The 21,186-nt window shown below is 35.4% G+C and overlaps 1 protein-coding gene across 1 annotated transcript in view; it reads left to right on the top strand.

The window, feature by feature from the left end:
* Positions 1-21,186, top strand: part of LOC149569408 (vacuolar protein sorting-associated protein 26A-like) — a 131,992-nt gene that overhangs the window by 101,546 nt on the left and 9,260 nt on the right. Inside the window, exons 8-11 of the mRNA XM_089822125.1 lie at positions 9-75; positions 16,336-16,380; positions 16,546-16,601; positions 16,689-16,864. Coding sequence (XP_089678251.1) covers positions 9-75; positions 16,336-16,380; positions 16,546-16,601; positions 16,689-16,864 — 344 coding nt within the window. The remainder of the gene's footprint in view (positions 1-8; positions 76-16,335; positions 16,381-16,545; positions 16,602-16,688; positions 16,865-21,186) is intronic.

The following is a 21,186-nucleotide window of genomic DNA, read 5'->3' as shown; positions in this document are numbered from 1 at the left end:
CTTTGCAGATATATTCTGAAGGTTACAATCAGTCGTAACTATGTCAGTAACATTGTAGAGTATCAAGACTTCTGGGTAAATCTTCTTAAAACTTGATATTTAATAGTTAATGAATATGAATTATCGGAAACTTATCATTTAATTTGTTAATTAAATTAAAAGGCTATTTATTTGTTTACAGTTCAAAATAAAATGGAGTTGTCTCAAATTGTTTTCTTCAGATTTTCTTGGCTTATCAGTTTGCTTTAGCTTTGTTTGAGAGTTGATTTCAGAATTTCTTAGTCATTTAAATGATGAGTAACATAATTTCTTAGTTGCTCCAAAAATTTCATTGTTCTTTAAATAATGGACCAATCATTTTTAAGCTGATAAATTAAAATAGAATACAAGATGTGGCCGTTATTTTCCTTAAAGTATTGGTAAACAACTAAAGCCTTAATAACTTGCTATCTTGAGGAGGTTTCATTTATATAGAACCATTGATGATGCCTGATCACATTGAAATCACTATATTAGTGATGTGGGTCACAGGAGCTACTGCTAACACTTTTGGAAGCCCAGTTGATATTAGGATACTTGTTCCTTGATTAGTGCATAATCCACTTGAAGGGTCCATTCTCTCTATTTAAAGACTATATAATTTGCTAATAAAACAAGAAACTCTTTAGGACCTAAATTGGGTACTCCACCATAGACATTGTCATAGCTAGATCTGTTTAAAATGTGATTGTCTTGGTTTTTGGGGCAGAGTTTGTCCTCGCTGCAAGCAAGAGACGCTGAGACAATGTGCTAGGTTTCAGGGCAGTAGGGATTTCTCTAGGCACGGGGGAAAGTCCAGCGACCCAGGGACTTCCTAGGGACATTTCCTCTAGTAGGGATTGTGGAGGGGTAGTAGGGATCCACGATCCTTCCTCAGATTCTGAGTGTTTTTGAAGGAGGTATGCATCCTATGGGACACTGGATAAATTTGAGGCAACTATTTGAGCATATAATGTATTTGTGTTTGGCCCTTGGGAGATCACAAGAAGTAACGAGGTTTTTGAACCATGCCTAGAAGCTTAGACTGCAAAAGTTTAAAATTCAGCTTTACATATCATAACCCCATTTTATTTGGAGGCAATGGTTGAATGATTTGTTCGAAGTAGAAGAAGATACATGAGTTGCAGTCTCGGTGTCTGGTCAAGGTTGCAGGATTGCCTGGGAAGAATTGCTAGTATGTTTACCATCATCTCGGTATGGGTACATAAATGGTACAACTAATGTGCCATACCCGACTATCCCTAAGAACCCCTTGATTTTTGCTATGCCAGATATGTGAGAGTTCAGTGCGATTGTCATCAATGCCATATTTAAAAGAGTTCAATTCTAAAATGTAGAGCTTGAAGTTGTAATGTGGATCTGATGTTTGATGTTTGCAGAGATTATAGAGGCAGAGTAGAGGCATTTGTAGAGATAATTTCTGGCATTGAAATTTTTGAAAGTTTTTTTTCTTCGAATTATAATAAAAGTTGAAGATTAAAAAAATAACGGTTTTAAAAATTGCAAATATCTGAGTATTTTGAAGTCTTTCTTTGCAGACTTCAAAGGGTTTTCTGCAAGGTTGCTGGTTTTCTTAGGACTGCATTTTTTGGAGGTTTTTGTTTTCCATGTATAAAGGTTTCTGCGTTTTCTCATGGACGAAGGTTCTCCATTTTTTTTACATAAAAAATATGCGGACTCTCTATTTCTTTTCTGCGTTTTGCTCAATTTTCCCCACAAAATAGTGATATTTATTGAAGCGTTTTTGCTTGATTTTTCTGAAAAAAAAAAAGATTTTCTGTTCTGTTGGGGTTGCCGCTTTTTTTGATAATATATTAAAAATTTGTGGGTTTTTCCAATTTTCTCCTTAAAGTGAAAGTTTTCAACAATTTCTTCACAAAATTGTGGCTTGTCTTGACAAAATGTTGTATTTTTCAAAATCTCTGTTTCTTGTGGAGTATTTTGGGCTGTGCTTTGGGTTATAATTACAAATGCTGTTCTTGCAAATGCACTTGAGTTTGTTGGTGTTCATGGGTGTCGCTGTTTTTGACATTTTTTGATAAAATTGTTGTTTCTTAGAATTGTGAAGTGTTTTTAAGCCGATCTTAGTGTCTTTGGAAATCACCCAACAATTATTTATTCACTATATTCTACTACTATAACTCTAGAACACAAGATAATTGCAGGCTATTTACTTTCAGTTTGCTTTTGCAATTTCGACAGATTGGACTTGATGCTGATTGCCTCTTTGGATGCCGATCGCTACTCACTCCGATTAGGGCTATTGCTGAATATTGGATATATGTATTGGATTGCTGGATATTGTTTGTTCACTTATTAGGATTGATGTTAGTTTCTATTGAGTGCTTGATTGCCTTTCCAGCACACACCCCCTCAATCTCACCTCAACATCTCTTTATATATCTATTTGAGAGAGGGCAACTTTGAAAAGACATATCGCTGTAGAAAAGGGGGGTGGCGTCTATTTTATATGCATCTCTTAAACTTCAGTGCTGCTCCAAGAGGGATGAGTATGACTGAAAGTCTAAAAGGAGTTGGCCTAGAAAATACATTTTTAACTTTGATTTGAATTTAATACTATGGTCCACGGAGTTTCCAGTATGTGGACATTTTAGGGGACAGGGATGTGTTTCTGGTACGGGTATGGGTCGAAGCCAAAATTTAGGGGATGAGAGCTCAGGAGACGGCTATAAAATGTAGGGGATTATATATATATATATATATAATATTAGAGACATAATTCAAATATGCATATCATAACGTTGACCATAGTATATGATAGCATACATGGAAATTGTAAACTATCAAGTATATATCCGAATAACACATACAAATAGAAAAAATGCCCAAAGGCTCCAAGTATCAATGCAACATCATCATGTATGAAATCAAAATGACATAATGAAAGTAAATACTAGAAGTGTAAATGAGATGTCCAACTCCATAATAATCAAAAGCAATAATGTATTTGGGTATTTGCATAACGGAAAGCCAAATTTATAGCTGTCCTTTACGAATGTAAATCTAAATCTAAATCAAGATCAGCGTCAGTCTCTCCCTTTTAATCACTGGCAAGGGTAGGCAGAGGGTCCTCATCCAATGGAACACTGAGCAGCCTTGGAGATGTGTCATCCTGATCAATCTGCAATGCATCTTCGGGATTAACATCCCAACGTAGTGCTAGAGTTTGTTGATACTCAAGACTTTGCTGCTCCTGCAGTTGCAATTCACTGTGAACAACCACAAGCTTCTCTGAGTGTCTAGAGGTAAGGTTGTTTCTCATGACCTGATTGGATGGAGCTATATGTAGATCAATTCCTCTTTGCAGCAGAGGAACTCACAACCTGTGAGAGAAGACGGATTGCAAAACCTTTCCGCGCAGGTGCATCTCTACCATGCCATGTCCACCATCCAATTGGGCCCCTTTGAGCTAATGGAGCTCTATCAGTCCTTTTCTCTGGTCTAACAAATGTTGGACCACAAAGATTGGCAAAGTCAAGCCATTGCCCCCAAATTTTTGTAGCATCCTCTGCACTATACATTTTTGAAAGGGCCTTGAAGAAGCCCTCCTTCACCTCTATTGAACAAATAACTTAGAATTTATAAACTTTACAAATTGAAATAATTCAAAATTTTAAAAGCATATTAAAAAATCAGAAATCCTAAACATAAATTAAACTCACCTCATTAGCAGATGGAGGCACTCTCCCAGGCCTTGGTGCATACCATTTTAGATTGACTGCATAGGCTGCCATATGAAGTGTGGTGTTCATAGTGTTCTACCTTCTCATCACAATGGGCTTAAGATGCTCCTCATAGAACTCCAAAACAGGTTCTTTGTCTTTGATAGCTTGCTTGATCTGCCTAAGCATGCCATCAAAGGTCTCATAAATCTCTCAAAGGCTAGGAGAGTCATTATCAACATATCTAATGACTTGCACATTAGGGTCAATGAAGGAGCAAATGTATTTGCAAATAAAAGAAAATTACAAGTGAGGAACATCATAATTTTGAAAAAAAAATCAGCAAGTGCTTAAATCAGAAATATTTTTATTAAATCAACAATAACAATTATGATGTCAATTATTTAAGTTTCTTACCTCATTGTGGCCCATCAGTTCTCATCCAAGATTCTTTGTTTCACAAATCTTCCCTCTGGGGCACTTGATTCATAGCATCTATTCCACTTTGCATTGACCACCATGGATTGTAAGGCCTCTTGGACTTCAAGCATTCTCTCCAACAAAATGAAGTAGCTAGCATATCTAGTGTCCACGGGCCTGAGGAATTCCTTTTTAGATAATGTCCTAAATAATGCAAGAGATGTGTGGTGATTGCAAATAAACATTTGCACATCTTTAGTCTCAAACACCATAGCCTTTATCTAATCAGTTTTCCCAAAGTCCTTCAAAGTGATATTCAATGCATGTACACAACATCGGGTCCAAAAAATCTGTCTATAGGCACTCTCTATTATCAATCGAGCTGATTTACAACATTTGGCTACTTGCACAACATTTGAAGCCCTTACCTCTTCTATAGCATCCTTCAAATCCAAAATTAGAGAGATGCATCCTTCCTTTTTCCCGAACAATCAATGGCTCTAAGAAAATAGGCCCCTGCTGTACTAGTGACAATAAGATTAATGAGTGGCCGATGTTTGATATCGGTCCACCCATCTATGATGATAGAGCATTCATCACTCATCCATGTTTGTCTTATATCCTCCATCAAAATGTTTACTTTTGAGTACTCTTTATCAAGGATAGTGGTGCGTAATTTAGTCTCTCTTGATAGTACAAATGAGGGACCAACAGCATATATGTTTTTGCACATATGTTTATAGAATGAGAAACGAGAAACATGGAATGGTATGCCATGAGCAAAAAGAAATCTGCCAATGGACTCTTCAGCTCTCTCTTTTGCTTGTATGTTTAATAAATCAACCACATTGGTATCTCTCTTGTCCTTTACCTTCCTTTTACTAGTAGTGCCAGTGGGAGTGAATGAGGGTGTTGCCTATAGGACCCCCTTCTTTAAGGAAATCCCCTGCCACATTCAACCTTTGGCCTCAAGTTTTTTCATCAGCTTTAATTTTTTTTGCAACTTTTCACTCCTTGCCCACCTATCCATAAAATATGACAATACACTCTTGTGTAGCTCACAAAATAATGCTTCACACATATGACACTCCCATACCATACTACCCCCAATTTTTTCTTCTTATTGTTGTCTACTTTTGTGGCAAATTGTAGGAGAGGTTTCTTAGGGTCGAATGGACCTTTCGCATTTTTTTTAGGACTTTGGAAGGGCACTCAAATGGATTAGGCATTGCATCTTCCATAGGGACATCTATATTAGGCTCAGTTGAAGAATCATCCATGGCTGCCCTAGGTCTTTTTCTTGGTCTTTATAAATGTCACACTTGAGTTTCTTGCATGGCAACATCCATGCTATCACTACTTCCCTCACTCTCATTACTGGTCATGTTTTTGCCTTTGGATTTTATAATGTATTATACTGCTGTAAGTTATGGAACAAAAATATTTCATCATTTCATTCAACATGCCCTCTCTATGGCATGAAATTAATGAAAAATGAAAACAAACAACAAAAATGTTTGAATCAAACAAAAATAAAATAAGAAACATACTTGGAATAAAGAAGAAATGAAGGCAAAACTTCCTCTTGCACCTCCAAAATGGACTCCTCTTTTGCTGTTGCTGTTTTCCTCTTCCTCTTCCCAACTTGCAGACAACTCCAAATGAACAATACACTTCTACCTTTTGTTATTTGAAGCTACATTAAGGTTTCCATTATTTTTATATTCCCCAATGTCCATGTGGGACCCGGGCGCAGGTCGAAAACAATAATTTTTTTTTTCGCTTTTATCTTGGCCATCGCTGGCCTGGGAAAAGGGGGACGACATAATGCATTGGGATGGTTGAGGGATGGGAACAGAGTCCCCGGTACAAGATTCTGTACCCTCGTTTCTTGACCCTTTTTTTTTCCCATTTCAGGGATGGTACCCATATTCCATGGATTGTGACGTTGTAGGGGATGGGGAAAACTGGTACTCGCGTCCCCGTTTCGTACCTGGTATGGGTACAAACGTAAAAAAGCCGAGGGCATGTCTCCATGGAATACAAATTTAATATGATCCCTAATCATGGTTGGCCTTCACTTTTTAAATAAAACAGTCAACTTTCAAATACTAAATTAAATTATCGTAAAATAATATTTAATTCTTCAAAAATGGCGCTGAACTAGGTATTAGCAGCCAGCACAAAGAATTCGACTTTGATTTATATATATTCTTCATCAACCTTTAACCTTTACACATTTATTTTCTGATTTGGTTAATGAAAAAGGTCATTCCAGCCCAAATCATTTATTATTTAAGGAGTTAGCCATAATTATTAAAGAAGTCACCAATATTGTAACTAACTTGCCCGGCATTTAGGTCAACTATAACATTTCTGCAAACTCTATCATGGGGAATGAAACAAAGAAGTTGGCTGCCCTTAAATAATACCTAAGATCTACAAATTTTATCCACCAAGTACAAATGATGCTTGCTTCTAGAGGATGATATGTCTTTTGGATGGCTTTCATGAATCCTGCCTTCACCTAAACATTTTGTATGTGTTCAACTCTCCTAAACCTTTAAATGTACCAGTTGGGTTTCAATGCATAGGCAACCATGTGCAAGGGATTGTTGAGCTTCTCTTATTTCTAATGAATCATTGGTTGAACGTGTTCATTGTAGAATACTAACACGTGATAGTCCTACACAATAATTCCCCTTTGGTCCTATAATGGTTCAAAATAGGGTTCACAAGTTTATGTGTGCAAACTAGGAACTTGGCCTATTTCTTTTGGTTACACTAGAGAATGGATGCACTTGGTTCAATCTCTGATTTGATTGAAAAGGATCGGGCATATGGTAAATTTAGCACTTGATTGAGTTGAAAATAAGTAATGGTATGATGTGAACTAGATGCAAGATCTAGTGCTATTGGTGAAAATATGACTGTAATTGACTTACAAGAAAATATCAAATTAGATACGCAAATGTGGAGTACCAATATGGAAATGAGAAAAAGAAAGCGACATATATCTGAAATCTGTGCTCAAAATATTAATTTTATATGAGGTAACTATGATATCATACTGATCTGAATCTGCAGATCATACAGATCTGGTAAAGCATGAAGATCCTTAAGTGGATTGGCCTCTTAAATAGTTGAAGTTATTAACTTGGTTGGCGCCTTCCTTGGGAACATTTAATAGTATTTTATTACATAGTTGTAGTTAATGTAATTACTAACTAATTGCAAATCCTCAGAGATGCTGATCTTGGCAAAATACTATTAGTTTATATATAGGGCCGACTTGGAAATGGTCATGTCCTTTCTAAGGACATGCCTTTTGGGTGCTATATACATAAGAGGTAAGAATGTGGATAAAGGACACACATCAAATACAAGTCTGCTCCTTCAGCATTTACTGCCTTATTTGATTTATAACAGAGATAAATATTTTATTTGCAGAACTATACATCATAGCAAGAACACTTAATATACTGTCTGGTATATTTAAAGACCATCTTCAGCAAGAGTAAAGGCATTATATCAGTATTGGTTGATCAGAATTTGCAGAAAAATTACATGGTATCAGAGCTCTGGTAGTCGAACCTAGGCTTTGCAAATTGACAATCAGAATTAAAATATCTAGCAACATCCTTCTACCTTTAGTGGCTAGTGCAATGAAACTCGAAGGTAGGTTTGATGGAAAAGAACACTTGTTGCTTGGAAATTCAGAATTATGATGACTCTTAAAGACAATGATGTAATATAGTTTGTTGATAAGGAATCCAAGCAACTTGATGCTGATCCTCTTAAAACTATTTGGATTAGAGGAAACAGGAAAGCCATGCAAATCATATTAGATGGAGTTAAAATGAAATAGTACCTATGCTAATGAAACATTAGACAACATTTAATATGATGAGTGCATTATTAAATGCATATGAGGTTAACAATGCAACTAGAACCCTTGCACTAAAAAGGCAACTAAATCATATAAAGATAAGGAAGGGAGAATCTATGAATTCATACTTCCTAAAGGATGGCTAGTCTAAGAGATGAACTTGCAAGTATAGGGACCATAATTGAAGACAAAGAGCTATCACTTATGGCTATAGATGGGTTACCAGATTCATGGAAAACATTCTCACAAGGAGTAAGTGCTAGAGACAAACTTCCAAAGTTCAATAGACTTAAAGTAGATTGCCTTAAATAAGAATCTAGGCAACTCAAGAAAGGAGGGAAATAAAAAACTGAAGATGAAGAACTTCATGTCCTCAACAGAGATTCCTATAAAGGTAAGAAGAAGCAGTTCAAGGAGAAGGGTAATCAAAGAAATGACAAACCAAAGAGAGATTTATCCAAAATAAAATGCTTCAAATGTGAAAAATTTAGATACTATAAATCTAATTGCCATGAGAATACAAAGCAGCAAGTAAATTGTACAAACGTTACTAGTAAAGGGGAAAACTATGATACTAAGAAACATGTATTGTATTTAGCACCATCAAATGAAGTATCAAGCAAAGCATGGGTAATTGATAGTGGATCATCTCGACACATTACAGGATACAAAGAAGTACTGGACTCAATATCAAAAGAAGTTAATGACGAAGTTATGATAGGTGATAATTCCACTCATTTTGTCAAAGGAATTGGGAACTGCACCTTGAAACTGAAGTTGGGTATTTCTCTTCATCTCAAAAGAGTACTCTATGTACCAGGAATCAAGAGGAATCTAATTTCTGTCACAACACTTGAAGATGATGGACACAAGGTTAAATTCATCGATAGTAAAGTAATGTCCTGGTCTAAGAACTCTTTATTTAAGAAATCAAAGCTGATTGGTCAAAGAAAGGGATACTTGTTTGAATTAAATATAGAACCTATTCAAGCCTTATTCCATGAAGCTGTTGATATAAATGAAATATGGCATAGAAAGTTAGGACATCTAAACTTCAAAGCCTTATCGACCATGGAAAAGATGGTTACTGGTTTACCTAAGTTGAATAAAGATCATTTGAGTGTATGCAAAGGATGCACTCTAGGTAAGAATGCCAAAAGTCCATTTCAAGAAAGCACTAGAAAAACTAACAATGTTTTAGAATTAGTTCACTCAAATTTATGTGAACCTATGTATGTTCCTTCTCTTGGAGGATTCTGGTATTATATACTTTTAATAGATGATTTCTCTAGGAAAACATGGATTTACTTCTTAAAATATATAGAATCAGAAGAAATCCTTAAGAGATTTAAAGAATTCAAATCCTTAACTGAAAACCTATTAGGACACAAAATTAAAACTCCTAGGACTGATAATGGAGGCAAATATACTTTAGATTTGTTTAAAGATTTTTGTAAAAAAACATGAATTAAGAGGAAGTATAATGTTCCTTATAACCTGCAACAAAACGGGGTAGTAGAAAAGAAGAATAGAACAATTACAAAAGCAACAAGAGCTATGATATTCGATTAAAATTTAGAATATTATCTTTGGGCAGAAGCCTCATGTACTGGTGTCTATATTCAAAATAGAAGTCCTCACTCCCACCTTAGAGATAAAATTTGTGAAGAAGTCTTTTCTAAGGTTAAACCAAATATAAGTCATCTTAGGATATTTGGGTGCCCAGTATACATACATGTTCCAAAAGAAAAGAGATTTAAGTTAGAACCCTCTGGGAGGAAAGGTATTTTTGTCGGGTATAGTGAAACATTTAAAGCATATAGAATTTACATACCTAGTTAGAAAAACATTGAACTTAGTAGGGATGTAATATTTGAAGAAGATTTGGCATTCAAAAGAGCCGTAAGTTTTGTAGATCCTACACATATACCTAGTTTTGAAGAAAATCATGAATCTGAGTTTCAAAGGGAGAACATTGAAGAAATTGAAGGTGAAATTCAAAATCTTAATCTTGAGGAAACTCAAAATTCTAAGAAAATACCACTTTGGGCTATTAAGACTGTAGAGGAAGCACAAGACTTTGTTGCACCATCTGGAACCTTCAGAGAAAGCAAAAGACCCAAAAGATTTTCTAGCTATGCAGCAAACATGAGTGATTTATCTAAATCAAAACCAACGAATGTTTCAGATGCTATTAAGCATACAACTTTGAAGGATGCTATGATAGAAGAATACTAATCCATTATTAAGAATGATGTTTGGGAAACTGTTCCAAGGCCTGAGGGAAAATCTGTTGTTTCTTCTAAGTGGATATTTAAAATCAAGCATGTTGCTGACAGTAGCATTGAAAAATACAAAGCCAGACTCGTAGCTAGAGGATTCTCTTTGAAGGAGGGAATTGATTATGAAGAAACCTTTGCTCTAGTTGCCAGATACACCTTTGTAAGAGCAGTCTTAGCTATTGTAGCATCAAAGGGATGGGAAGTACATCAGATTGATGTGAAAACAACATTTCTAAATGGAAAGATTACAAAAGTGGTATATTTGGAACAACCTGAAGGATTTGAAACTCATAATCCTAAAATTTTTATTGGCACACTCAAGAAAGCTCTCTATGGGCTTAAATAGGCTCTCGAGGCATGGTATGAAAGAATCGATAAATATCTCACCAGTTTATGATTCCCTAAGAATGAAGTTGATCCAAATCTCTATTATAAAAGGGATAAAGTTGATATGATAATTTTGATATTATATGTTGATTATTTACTAATAACAGGTGATGATCATATTATAGATCAATGCAAGAAAGATTTAATCAAAGATTTAGGGCTCCATTACTTCTTAGGACTGGAAGTGTGGCAGAACTCTAACAACATCTTACTTAATCAAGGAAAGTATATGTTAGACATCTTGACGAGGTTTGGAAGGTGGAAATGTAGACCTATGTTTTCTTTAATGGAGACTAATCTACACAAACTTAAGGAAGCAACAACATAATCACCCTCCATAAACTCTCCTCTTTACAGACAGATGATTGAGTCTCTTATGTACTTGGTAAATACAAGACTTGATATTTGCTATGCTGTTAATGCCTTAAGTTAGTTAATGTGTGAGCCAAAGGACATTCACCTAGTTGCAGTCAAACAAACCTTGGGCTCAAGTATGAGAAAGTTGACTTTGACTTACATGGGTTTACAGACTCAGATTGGGTTGGAAGTATTATTGATAGGAAAAACACTTCAGGATGTTGTTTCAGTTTAGGCTCAACGATGATATCATGGATATGCAGAAAGCAGACATCAACAACACAGAGTTCCATAGAAGCTGAATACGTTGTAGTAGCAATGGCCTCTTGGGAAGCAGTTTGGCTTAGAAAGTTACTTGTGGGATTATTTGGTCAACCCATGAATCTCACTATTATTCACTATGATAATCAGAGTTCCATCAAGCTTTCTATGAATCCAGTTTTTCACGACAGGTCCAAGCATATTGAAATTCCTTACCATTATGTAAGAGATATCGTAGATAGGAAAACTGTCAAGTTAGAATAAATTTGCATTGTAGATTAGACAACAAATATTATTACCAAACCTCTGTCTCGAGTGAAGATAGATCACTTCAGAAAAAACTTGCTATGGTTGAATTATAATACATTTGTATTCTTTAATTATTAATGAAATAATTTTGTGTTAAAATTATTATTGTTAGGCTATTGACTGTTATGGTCTTCACCATTTGTATTCATTATCTAAGAGGTGGCGATCTTTGAGATAATGAACACTTGTATAAAATACATTATGAGAGATGACGATCACTAAAATAATGTACTGAATATTAGAGAACTACTATCAGATTTGGATGAGTTCAGGATCACATTGTGATGTAGATATTTCTATGCCTATGAGTCACAACTTGGACAAAGGAAGATTTTAATCATTCTCCAGATTTTATCATGTGTATTGGCAGATCTTTAACTCAAGATCATATTGTGATGTAGGCCTGTCAGCACCTATGAGTCACAACTTGGATAAAGGAAGAATTTAATCACTCTCCGAATTTTATCCTGTATATTGCATTCCATACAATACTTTTATCACAAGTATAAGTGATAAGTCATATCACAAGTATAGTAATATGACATAGTATCATGTGTTCAATGATACCACACACTTAGAAGATTCAGATAGATATAGAGTATCAATCTATGCTTATTCATCTTAATTGATTGTGCTCGATATGTTATCTCTTAGTATGATTATCAAGTGAAGAGGGAGTGTTAATTTTATATGAGGTAACTCTGATATCATACTGATCTGAATTTGCAGATAGTACAAATCTGGTCAAGCATGAAGATCCTTGAGTGGATTGGCCTCTTAAATACTTGAAGTTATTAACCCGATCAACACCTTCCTTGGGAACATTTAATAATGTTTTATTGCATAGATATAGTTAGTGTAATAATTAACTAATTGCAAATCCTTAGAGACGCCGATCTTGGCAAAATACTTATTAGTTTATATATAGGGCCAACCTGGAAAGGGTGATGTCCTTTCTGAGGACATGCCTCTTGGGTGCTATATACATAAGAGGTAAGAATGTGGATAAAGGACACACATCAAATACAAGTCTGCTCCTTTAGTATTTATTGCCTTATTCTATTTATAAAAGAGATAAATATTTTATTTGTAGAACTATACATCATAGCAAGAACACTTAATATACGGTCTGGTATATTTAAAGAACATCTTCAGCAAGAGTAAAGGCATTATATTAGTCATGATTGATATAATGCAGAAAACTTACATGAAACTGATATACGTTCCCATATTTGGGTGCCCTTATCAAAGAGTACCTTAAGTGGACAATTTTTTTTGGTTAGGATTAGGACCATGCCCTAAACCTTCCTTGAAAGTTTTGTTAACATGATCAAAGGAATCACCATTGTCCCTTCCTTTCCCCTGCAAAAGTGTGCCTTGAAAAGGCAGATGCTAAAATTGATATTAAAATGCTAAAATTGAATGTTATACTTTCGTGAATCTGCTTTGTGTTAGAGTCTTTGAGAAGGCTGATGTTTTCTTTTATGGTTGGCCTCATGAAAAGCTTGACCATGAATTCCATTGTGAATGCTAGAAATATGAACTTGACCTCTTCTTCTCTGCCTTGATAATTCTTTATTACTTTTTCAATAATGTAAGACAAGATGGTGTACAATTGTTGATGTGTGCTGATAACTGATGTCTCAATTAAGGGGTGGATGCTTGATTTTAAACCTCACCTCATGAAATGTATCTGAATTATCGAAGTAGGCCGACAAGGAGAAACAATTCCTGCCTAAATGTTCTTATTGTTGGAGGGTCCAAAATTGGGCCTCTTTAAGTGAGACAAGGGTGACAAGGGTGTTTGGGGTGCCACTTATTATGAAAATAATTGGTATAATATTGGATTAAAAAAATGAATAAGCAAGACGCTCATTTATAGTTTACAAAGACGATGTTTCTATTTCGAAACAATCGTTCTAATAAAGAAAGAATAACAACAATATTAGAAACGTTCTAATATTTACAAGATTCACATTATTGGCCATTAAAATAATAATAAACACGATAATATGGTGATATCATTGTAATACCGTCCCTTAATGATCAATGTGTCAAATACACCATGGAGCCCTCTGAACTTAACAAACTTATCTAGGAGGAGGGACTTGGTGATAATATCTGCAGTTTGGTCTACTATAAAAACTTATTGTAAATCCATTAATCAAATTTCAACTAGTTGACTAATGAAGTGACAATGATTATTGATATACTTGAGTCGCTCATGGGATTTTGGGCAAGTTTGAGCACACCTTGATTGCTGTAGAATAGGGGTGAAGGGCCTGCTTGAGACATGGATGTCAAAAAGCATCCTTTGAAGCCAAACTACCTCACAACTTGCTTTGGGTATTTCTCGATATGCAATGTCTGTCAAGGAAAGAGATACGATCTATTGCTTCTTTGTAAGAGCCCAAACCCAAGGAGTAATAGAAGCAACTGATCAAATACAAAATAAATGTAGAGATTGGAGCCAACAGTGTGAAAGTTTGGAATGATAGTTCAGAAATCACAGAATACTCCCAAGGTACATTGATTCATGTGTTTTAGCCAAGTGACTGCATATAACATCTCGAGCAATAGATAAATCTTCACTATAATAGAATGTGGATTAACACCAACGATGGAACCTGGATTTGGTGTGAGGGAGTTTTCTACCCACGCAACCCATTGCTGGCGGCTGATGTATGGACTGCTCTTGCACAGAGTAGACGACCCTACCCCGTGGAAGAGCTTGATTGGTTCTTACTTCAGTTGCAACGAGGTCTGGAATGCTGCTGTCGAAACCCCTACTGCATCCGCAACCTATTGCTGTTGCTAGTCACACTGCAAACCCCGTTATACTATCCGTGGATGACAAGGATTTAACGCTATTTGCAGACTTATACTTATCAACGTGTCCCTTTCAACCAACTAGCTTGTCTGCGGTGAGGGAAAAGGTACGGATGTCTGATATCGCTAGAAGTTATGATCCTGTCTGGAACTGATATATCCGATATTCACATTCCCAATGCTGCCTCACTGATTCTGCATTTACCACCACAAGCCCTGGACTGATACAACAGTAACCACGTTCCTCCAGTTATGTCCTAGTTTGCTCACGTTGATCATTAACTGATCCCTAGTTTCCAGAAGTGCTGAGGATAGATCATGTGATTTTCCAGCTATGACCAAGGCTCACAAATGCTTAAAAATCGTTAGCAGACTTACTTCTGAATATGGAGCCAACTGAAACTCATTTCATCTTGTCAACTCCCTACTGGAATTTGAGCGAAACTTTCAATGAGATGCTGGGGCTACGTCCAACTTCTCAACTGTCTCGAGGGGTTTTTTCTTCAAGAGCAACCAGTCACATTTAAGCAACCTTGGTTATTTTTATCAATATCATAGATCATGGTGTCAATCCCAAGGAAGCTCATTGCTTTTATATCCTCGATATGAGGGGAAATACAAACAACTAGGCAATGTGGGATAAAAGCCATTTTCGTCTTTTAGTCACTTAAGTTTCTATTGTTATAAAATGACTTTAAGTCATAAAGTCACCTTATAAATCCATTTTATAAAATAAAGTGACTTAACTTTAGAAAAAACTTCTCAACTTAAATATTTCCCCAACAAAACCAAATAAACTTCTGTGACTGGTTAGAATCTTCAAGATTAATGCCGTTAGCCTATCAGGATGGAAAGATAGACTAACAAGGCACCAGTAAGGCCTAGTGCGGAGCAGGGGACATTACATTCTTTTCACTGATTTTAAGGAGGTTCTCTCTTTATTTGCGATTGCTTTTAGCAATATTTGTGTTTGCCTCATAGTTTCTTGCTTTAGTTTTAGTGGGCCCATCATTAAGATGTGCCTTGATTTTGCTAGTTCAGAGCTAGGTAGTCAATCAGTTCTGCACATAGCTGTTATCTCACCAATATTTGGGGATTGATCTATGTCATCATATTGAGTATGCTCATGTCGTGCCCCATTTCACCACCTTTTAAGACCTGATTGTTCCCCAAATCTAGCATTGATGATTCTATTGTGCCCTAGGAGACATCATGATACAACTTGCATTAAAGGAAATATTCTCAAACTCTGGGGCTTGCATGCACTTTTGGGATTCAGATTTTAGCACAGTGGCTTGAGTTAGGAGCTTAGACACTGCCATCTTTACACACATGTTAGGATATGAGATCATAAAGCCTTAGTTAATTGCCTTGGAGCTGTATAAAATCTCCCTCAGCAGATTGCTAATTCATAAGAAGATTTCTTTACAGGAGTGACAATGATATCTTCCTGTTTTGGATCAAAAACATTTCGTTCATGGTCTCAGGTCTGTACCTGAACTACCCATAACATTGGTTCCTTTCCAACTATGCTATCCTAAATGGGAGTTGAATTAAAAGACAATTGGAGGATGCAATAAGCAAGGATTATCAGCTGGTGTTTATTAGGAATACCTCATTGAGATGTATATATGTATGATCAGGACAGATGAGGAAAGTTTCTCAAATTATTATTGCTATCATCTGACAATGGCATCATAGATGTTCTTGTATTTGTAGATATCAGTTGCACCTTCTGGTACTTCACTGTGTGCTGGCACAGTTATTCATGTTTGGTGTGGAACAAATGTGTACATTCTTCTAGCTTTCAAGTGCATAAATAATTTTGTTGTCTTTGGATCTGCAATATGTTATATATAACTGTATCTTTCTGTTATAGGTACGGAACTATACACCACTTCCACCTGTTAACAACAGCATCAAGGTTTGCTTGTGTTGCCTTTCACATTATTTTTTTAAGTATTATTACTGATGTTAGCTGAAGTGGGTAGGAAGATCTAATGGGGCCTTTCTTCCATGATTAATTTATGGAATAAGCTAAGGAACTATAGGTTGGGTAGATTTCTTATGTGGGTTTCTGTTATTTCAGATGGAGGTGGGCATTGAGGATTGCCTACATATAGAGTTTGAGTACAATAAAAGCAAGTGAGTTATATAGTGCATGATTCTTTCTTAGCACAATTAAGTTTGATACAATTAAAGTATTTCCAACTGATTAGTGAATTTATCCAGGTATCACCTGAAAGATGTTGTCATCGGCAAAATATATTTTCTTCTTGTCAGAATCAAGATCAAAAACATGGAGCTTGAGATTAGACGAAGAGAGTCCACAGGATCAGGACCTAATACATATGTCGAAACAGAAACCTTAGCCAAATTCGAACTCATGGATGGTGCTCCTGTTAGAGGTATATTTAGTATTTTTTAGAAAGTTGATATGATTGATGAAGCATTATTTTCTCATCATTCAAATTGTTTTATAAAATTTCAAGACAAGTCCGCTAAACATATTTTAACATCACTTTTATGTTATATATTGGTAATATTCAAGGGGATAAGAGTAGAATATTTTTGCTGGAATTTTTTGATAATGTGAATGCCTTGCTACTCAATTCTGCAAATGAAGTTCAAACATCCCCTAAAGAAGAATTAATAATTAGGGTAGTTCTAACATTTGTCACTAGTGCGCCCACAATCATTAACTCTCCTACCACATGGGATGTAGCTTATGTTTGTAAGTTTGTGTATCATGTGTAGAAAACTTGATGGTTAATGCTATGTCACTACACTTGTGTTGATGTTCATATTTAAGAATGGAAAAACACTCCAAGCAAATTTGTCAATGATAAAATTTGAAGTTTACCAGATTCTCTCCTGCAACCCTTAAAGTCTGGTTCAGTTCTGTACAAAGTCTGGTCCTTGTCAAATTCGCCTGCAGAGCTACAAATTTGGTGCAAATTCTCTCAGAGGAACCCAGGCAGAATTTGCAGCGAATTTTGAAGAAATTGCTGCCCAGCAGACAAACCTGGGCTTAATTTCGTCTCAATTATTTTCTTATAGGAAAAATCAAAATTAACAAAAGGTGACATCCAAATTGACAATAATAGAGGAATTTCTTAAAGTTATGGTATCTTTGAAGCCAGGGATTAAAATTTGAATTTCAACTTTTTATCTAACCTGGTTAGAAATCCTCTAACCAATACAGAATAAAAATTCAGATGACTGCACTTGTCTTTTGACAATTCCTTTCGTTCCCAAAGTTCAAACTGTCTCCTTGATATCGAAATATGTTCCATGCATGTGACCAAGCAAGTGTATCATGTTGTATGTATGGCTAAATGATGCAATCAATATCCTATTGAGCTGAAACATAGATATCGCAGTGTATTATGCTACGTTTCTTTATTATTAGCATAGTGATGTATGAACTTATTTGTTGTTGTCTATATGTACCATAGTTACGGGACTCGGACTCGTTTCTGACTCGGAAAGTCAAAATCTGACTTAGACTCGGACTCGGACTTGGCTAGGACTCAACAAGGACTCGGAAAATCGAAAAACTCATAAAATTCAAAGATTTTTTCATGCACCATTCAGTCAATTAACATCAAATACACAATAATTAAGATAAATAGAAGCTACTTAACACTCATACACAATTTTGCATAGATTACATAAGTATAACAACAAATTTTTGAAGGAAAAAAATTGAATAACATAATATAATGTTAAACATAGTGCCACTGTCAAATGTCTACAATATATGAAATCCATGGAATCAAAAGTTGAAAACATATATCAAATTATCAGTTAGAGTGTAGAAGACTAAGGTTCATAGTAGCCTATGCCCTCCTATGAATACGCCTAAGATAAGTCATGGAAGACTCATACATGGAGAAATATGTTTGTCGCAGCTTATGTGTGCACTGTAGACAATAGGGCTCTCAAGTATGTCTATCACTTTGCTTGGGGAAACACAACCTTTAACGGTAAAAGTCTTTTAATAACAATTATAGTTGGCTTACAAATTTTTGCCAAGAAAATGATCAAGGACATAGCCAGCAACACATATCCACGTAAGTCTGAAAGTTTATAACTTTATGTACAACACTACAGAGTTCTAACATTCATGAACACGTAAGTCTAAAAAGAAAATGAAAAACTCATATACATCATTATAAAATTCTAACACAAATATGTGTAAATCTGAAAATATCTGTACAACATTATTGAACTCTACAATGCTGAAAGTGACTTCTTCATAATGAAACCTAGATAGTAATATTGGCAGTGAGCCTCACAACATCATTTTCAGAATTAAAATACACTGAAAAAAAACACCTTCCAGAAATCTCTTCTTTTAAAAAAAAAAAATTAAATTTTTTTTTGGGAGAGTCCTGGGCTTGGGACTTAGCGAGTCCCTAGACTCAGTGAGTCCATGTGGACTCTACCAGGACTTGGCCAAGTCCGAGTCCAGAGGCCATTTGCCTCGGAAAGGCTGCCTTTGCCTTGGACTCGCAGAGTCCTGGAACATTGATATGTACACACATGCATATTTTTAAAAAAATATGTTGTACGGATGAACCCAAAACAAATCCGAGCCCAATCCCAAAAAAAATTGGACAAATTTCGAACCCAAATCTCAAATCCGCATCCATACCAGAATCCAAATCGACTACTTAGATAAAATTCAAGATTTTTTAATATATTAGGTAGTACATTATTATCTAATAATATTAATTAAACACTTAATGAGCCAATAGGCTTTTGTTAGGGGGAGAATTATCCTAAGGAATTCATCAGTGGTTTTGAATCAGTACAATGCTTAATCCAGATTGAAAAACTACAAAATGGATGTCAGAAATCATTGTTGTGGTTGCTATAGATTGAGAATTGATGAATGGAAAATCTTGATTATTGATTATAGTCTATTACCTGTATGAAATGAAGGTTGGGATCATGGAAAGTATAATTTCTTACATTGAAAGAAATTATTATGCCAGTAGTGCTGTACGTTTATCTTTTGTAAGGTATGCATTCAGTTGGAGCTGCAGGAAATCAATAAAGATAACATGCATTGAATTTTTTTTATGAAGGCTAGTCTTCTGTGCCTTCAGCTCACAGATGCCCAAAACATTCTAACTAGTTTTAGAGATTAGTCTGTTTTCAATGTCTACAACTCGAGATGCCATGTCATGCTTTTGATGGTAATCTAGACATGGTTTTAAATTTTTTTGTCATGACATTCACAATTGTGTTTGGTGATAATTGCACCCATGTCTTGTTGGTATCAATTTTGTCATTGTGAAGTTGTTACTGAAACTGACCCTGTTCGCCCTGTGAACAGTGACAACTGTGCCAATAGTTGGAGAGATTGCAACCGATCAGTATTAGATTACAACCTTCCTCTACGTTTGAGAGGGGCAGCTCCCTTGTATGATGGGTGTATTTGATTTTTCAATATAAATGAATTGAAACTTGAAAGATAGAGAGAAAGCTATTGATGACGAATGCACCACATGACTTCACAGCTTTTTTGGACTAACTTAAACCGCTAATAACAACAATCAAGATCTACGCTTAAGAATTACCACTAGCACAATGCTAATGCAAAGATTCATAAAGACTTGCATAATACAATGAAAATGCTTACTGCAAAGAGAATCAACATTTTTAACAATTTAGATTTTGAAAGAAGAGAACTCAAATTGCAAGTTCCTTTACTTTCTTGCACCAAGAACCTAAGAGGAATTTTTGATTACAAAGACAAAATTTGTAAGCACTTTCCAAATATTATCTTATCACCAAAATTCTAACATAAGTGTTCTCATATTCCAAAGTCCAAAAACTCCCTTTACAAAGCCAAAATAGTTCCTTATATAGACATCGAGGTTAAGAACTACTCTTCTATGGTTAATAACTACCTCCCAATTACGTGATTTTGGAGAGGTTAATTAACCTTACAAAAATTGACCCAAAATAACAAAGGGCATGATTTACAATGGATGACTTCAAAGTTGTCTTCAAAAGGTTGAATCATTGATTTTAGTGAACCATTTGAGCTCGAGTCTCCTTGTGATCTCCACCAGAGTTAAACCTCTTAAATATTGATATGTAGAAATAGTCATTCACTAGAAATCTCCTCTTATATGCATTTAATTGAATGATGGACTCATTTCATTGCACCCCACTATTTGTTTAATGTATTCCTTTATAAAATGTTTTGGAGACACTCCAATCCAAATTTCTCATTTGAGCAAATCAAATTTAGAGAAGACATTGTTGTTGGACATTCTCCTCATTTTAGATAATTTCTCTATAGAGGCATAATGACAAACATGGTATGGTCTTGTCTGTTCATCTACAAACTTTGCAAATGTATCTACATTTGAAAGTTTCTAGAATCTTTTCAAATCATTGGGTCCAATGAGGTGACCTCTCCACAATGCATCTGATTCAATACTTTTCCCTTGTCGAGTGTCTACAAGCATGTAGTGGCATGCATAGTAGAGCATTCTCACCTTAAGGAATTGATAAAAATCGTTGTGCTAACATGAATTGACTCATAATCATAATCACACTACATTCATTTTCATGGCATTTATCTGGTACATTCTGTTAAGCGGGTGTGATTTTCCAACTTTCTTACACGCTATGTGGCCGCGGATTGAGAGGGAGAACCAGATCAAAGACCCTGTAGTTTCACTTATACATGCAAGGGAGATTCAAA

This window comes from Cupressus sempervirens, chromosome 3 (assembly GCF_028749045.1).
Source record: "Cupressus sempervirens isolate cs-2001-9-10 chromosome 3, ASM2874904v1, whole genome shotgun sequence".
Lineage (NCBI taxonomy): Eukaryota > Viridiplantae > Streptophyta > Pinopsida > Cupressales > Cupressaceae > Cupressus > Cupressus sempervirens.
This window is presented reverse-complemented; position numbering and strand designations above follow the sequence as displayed.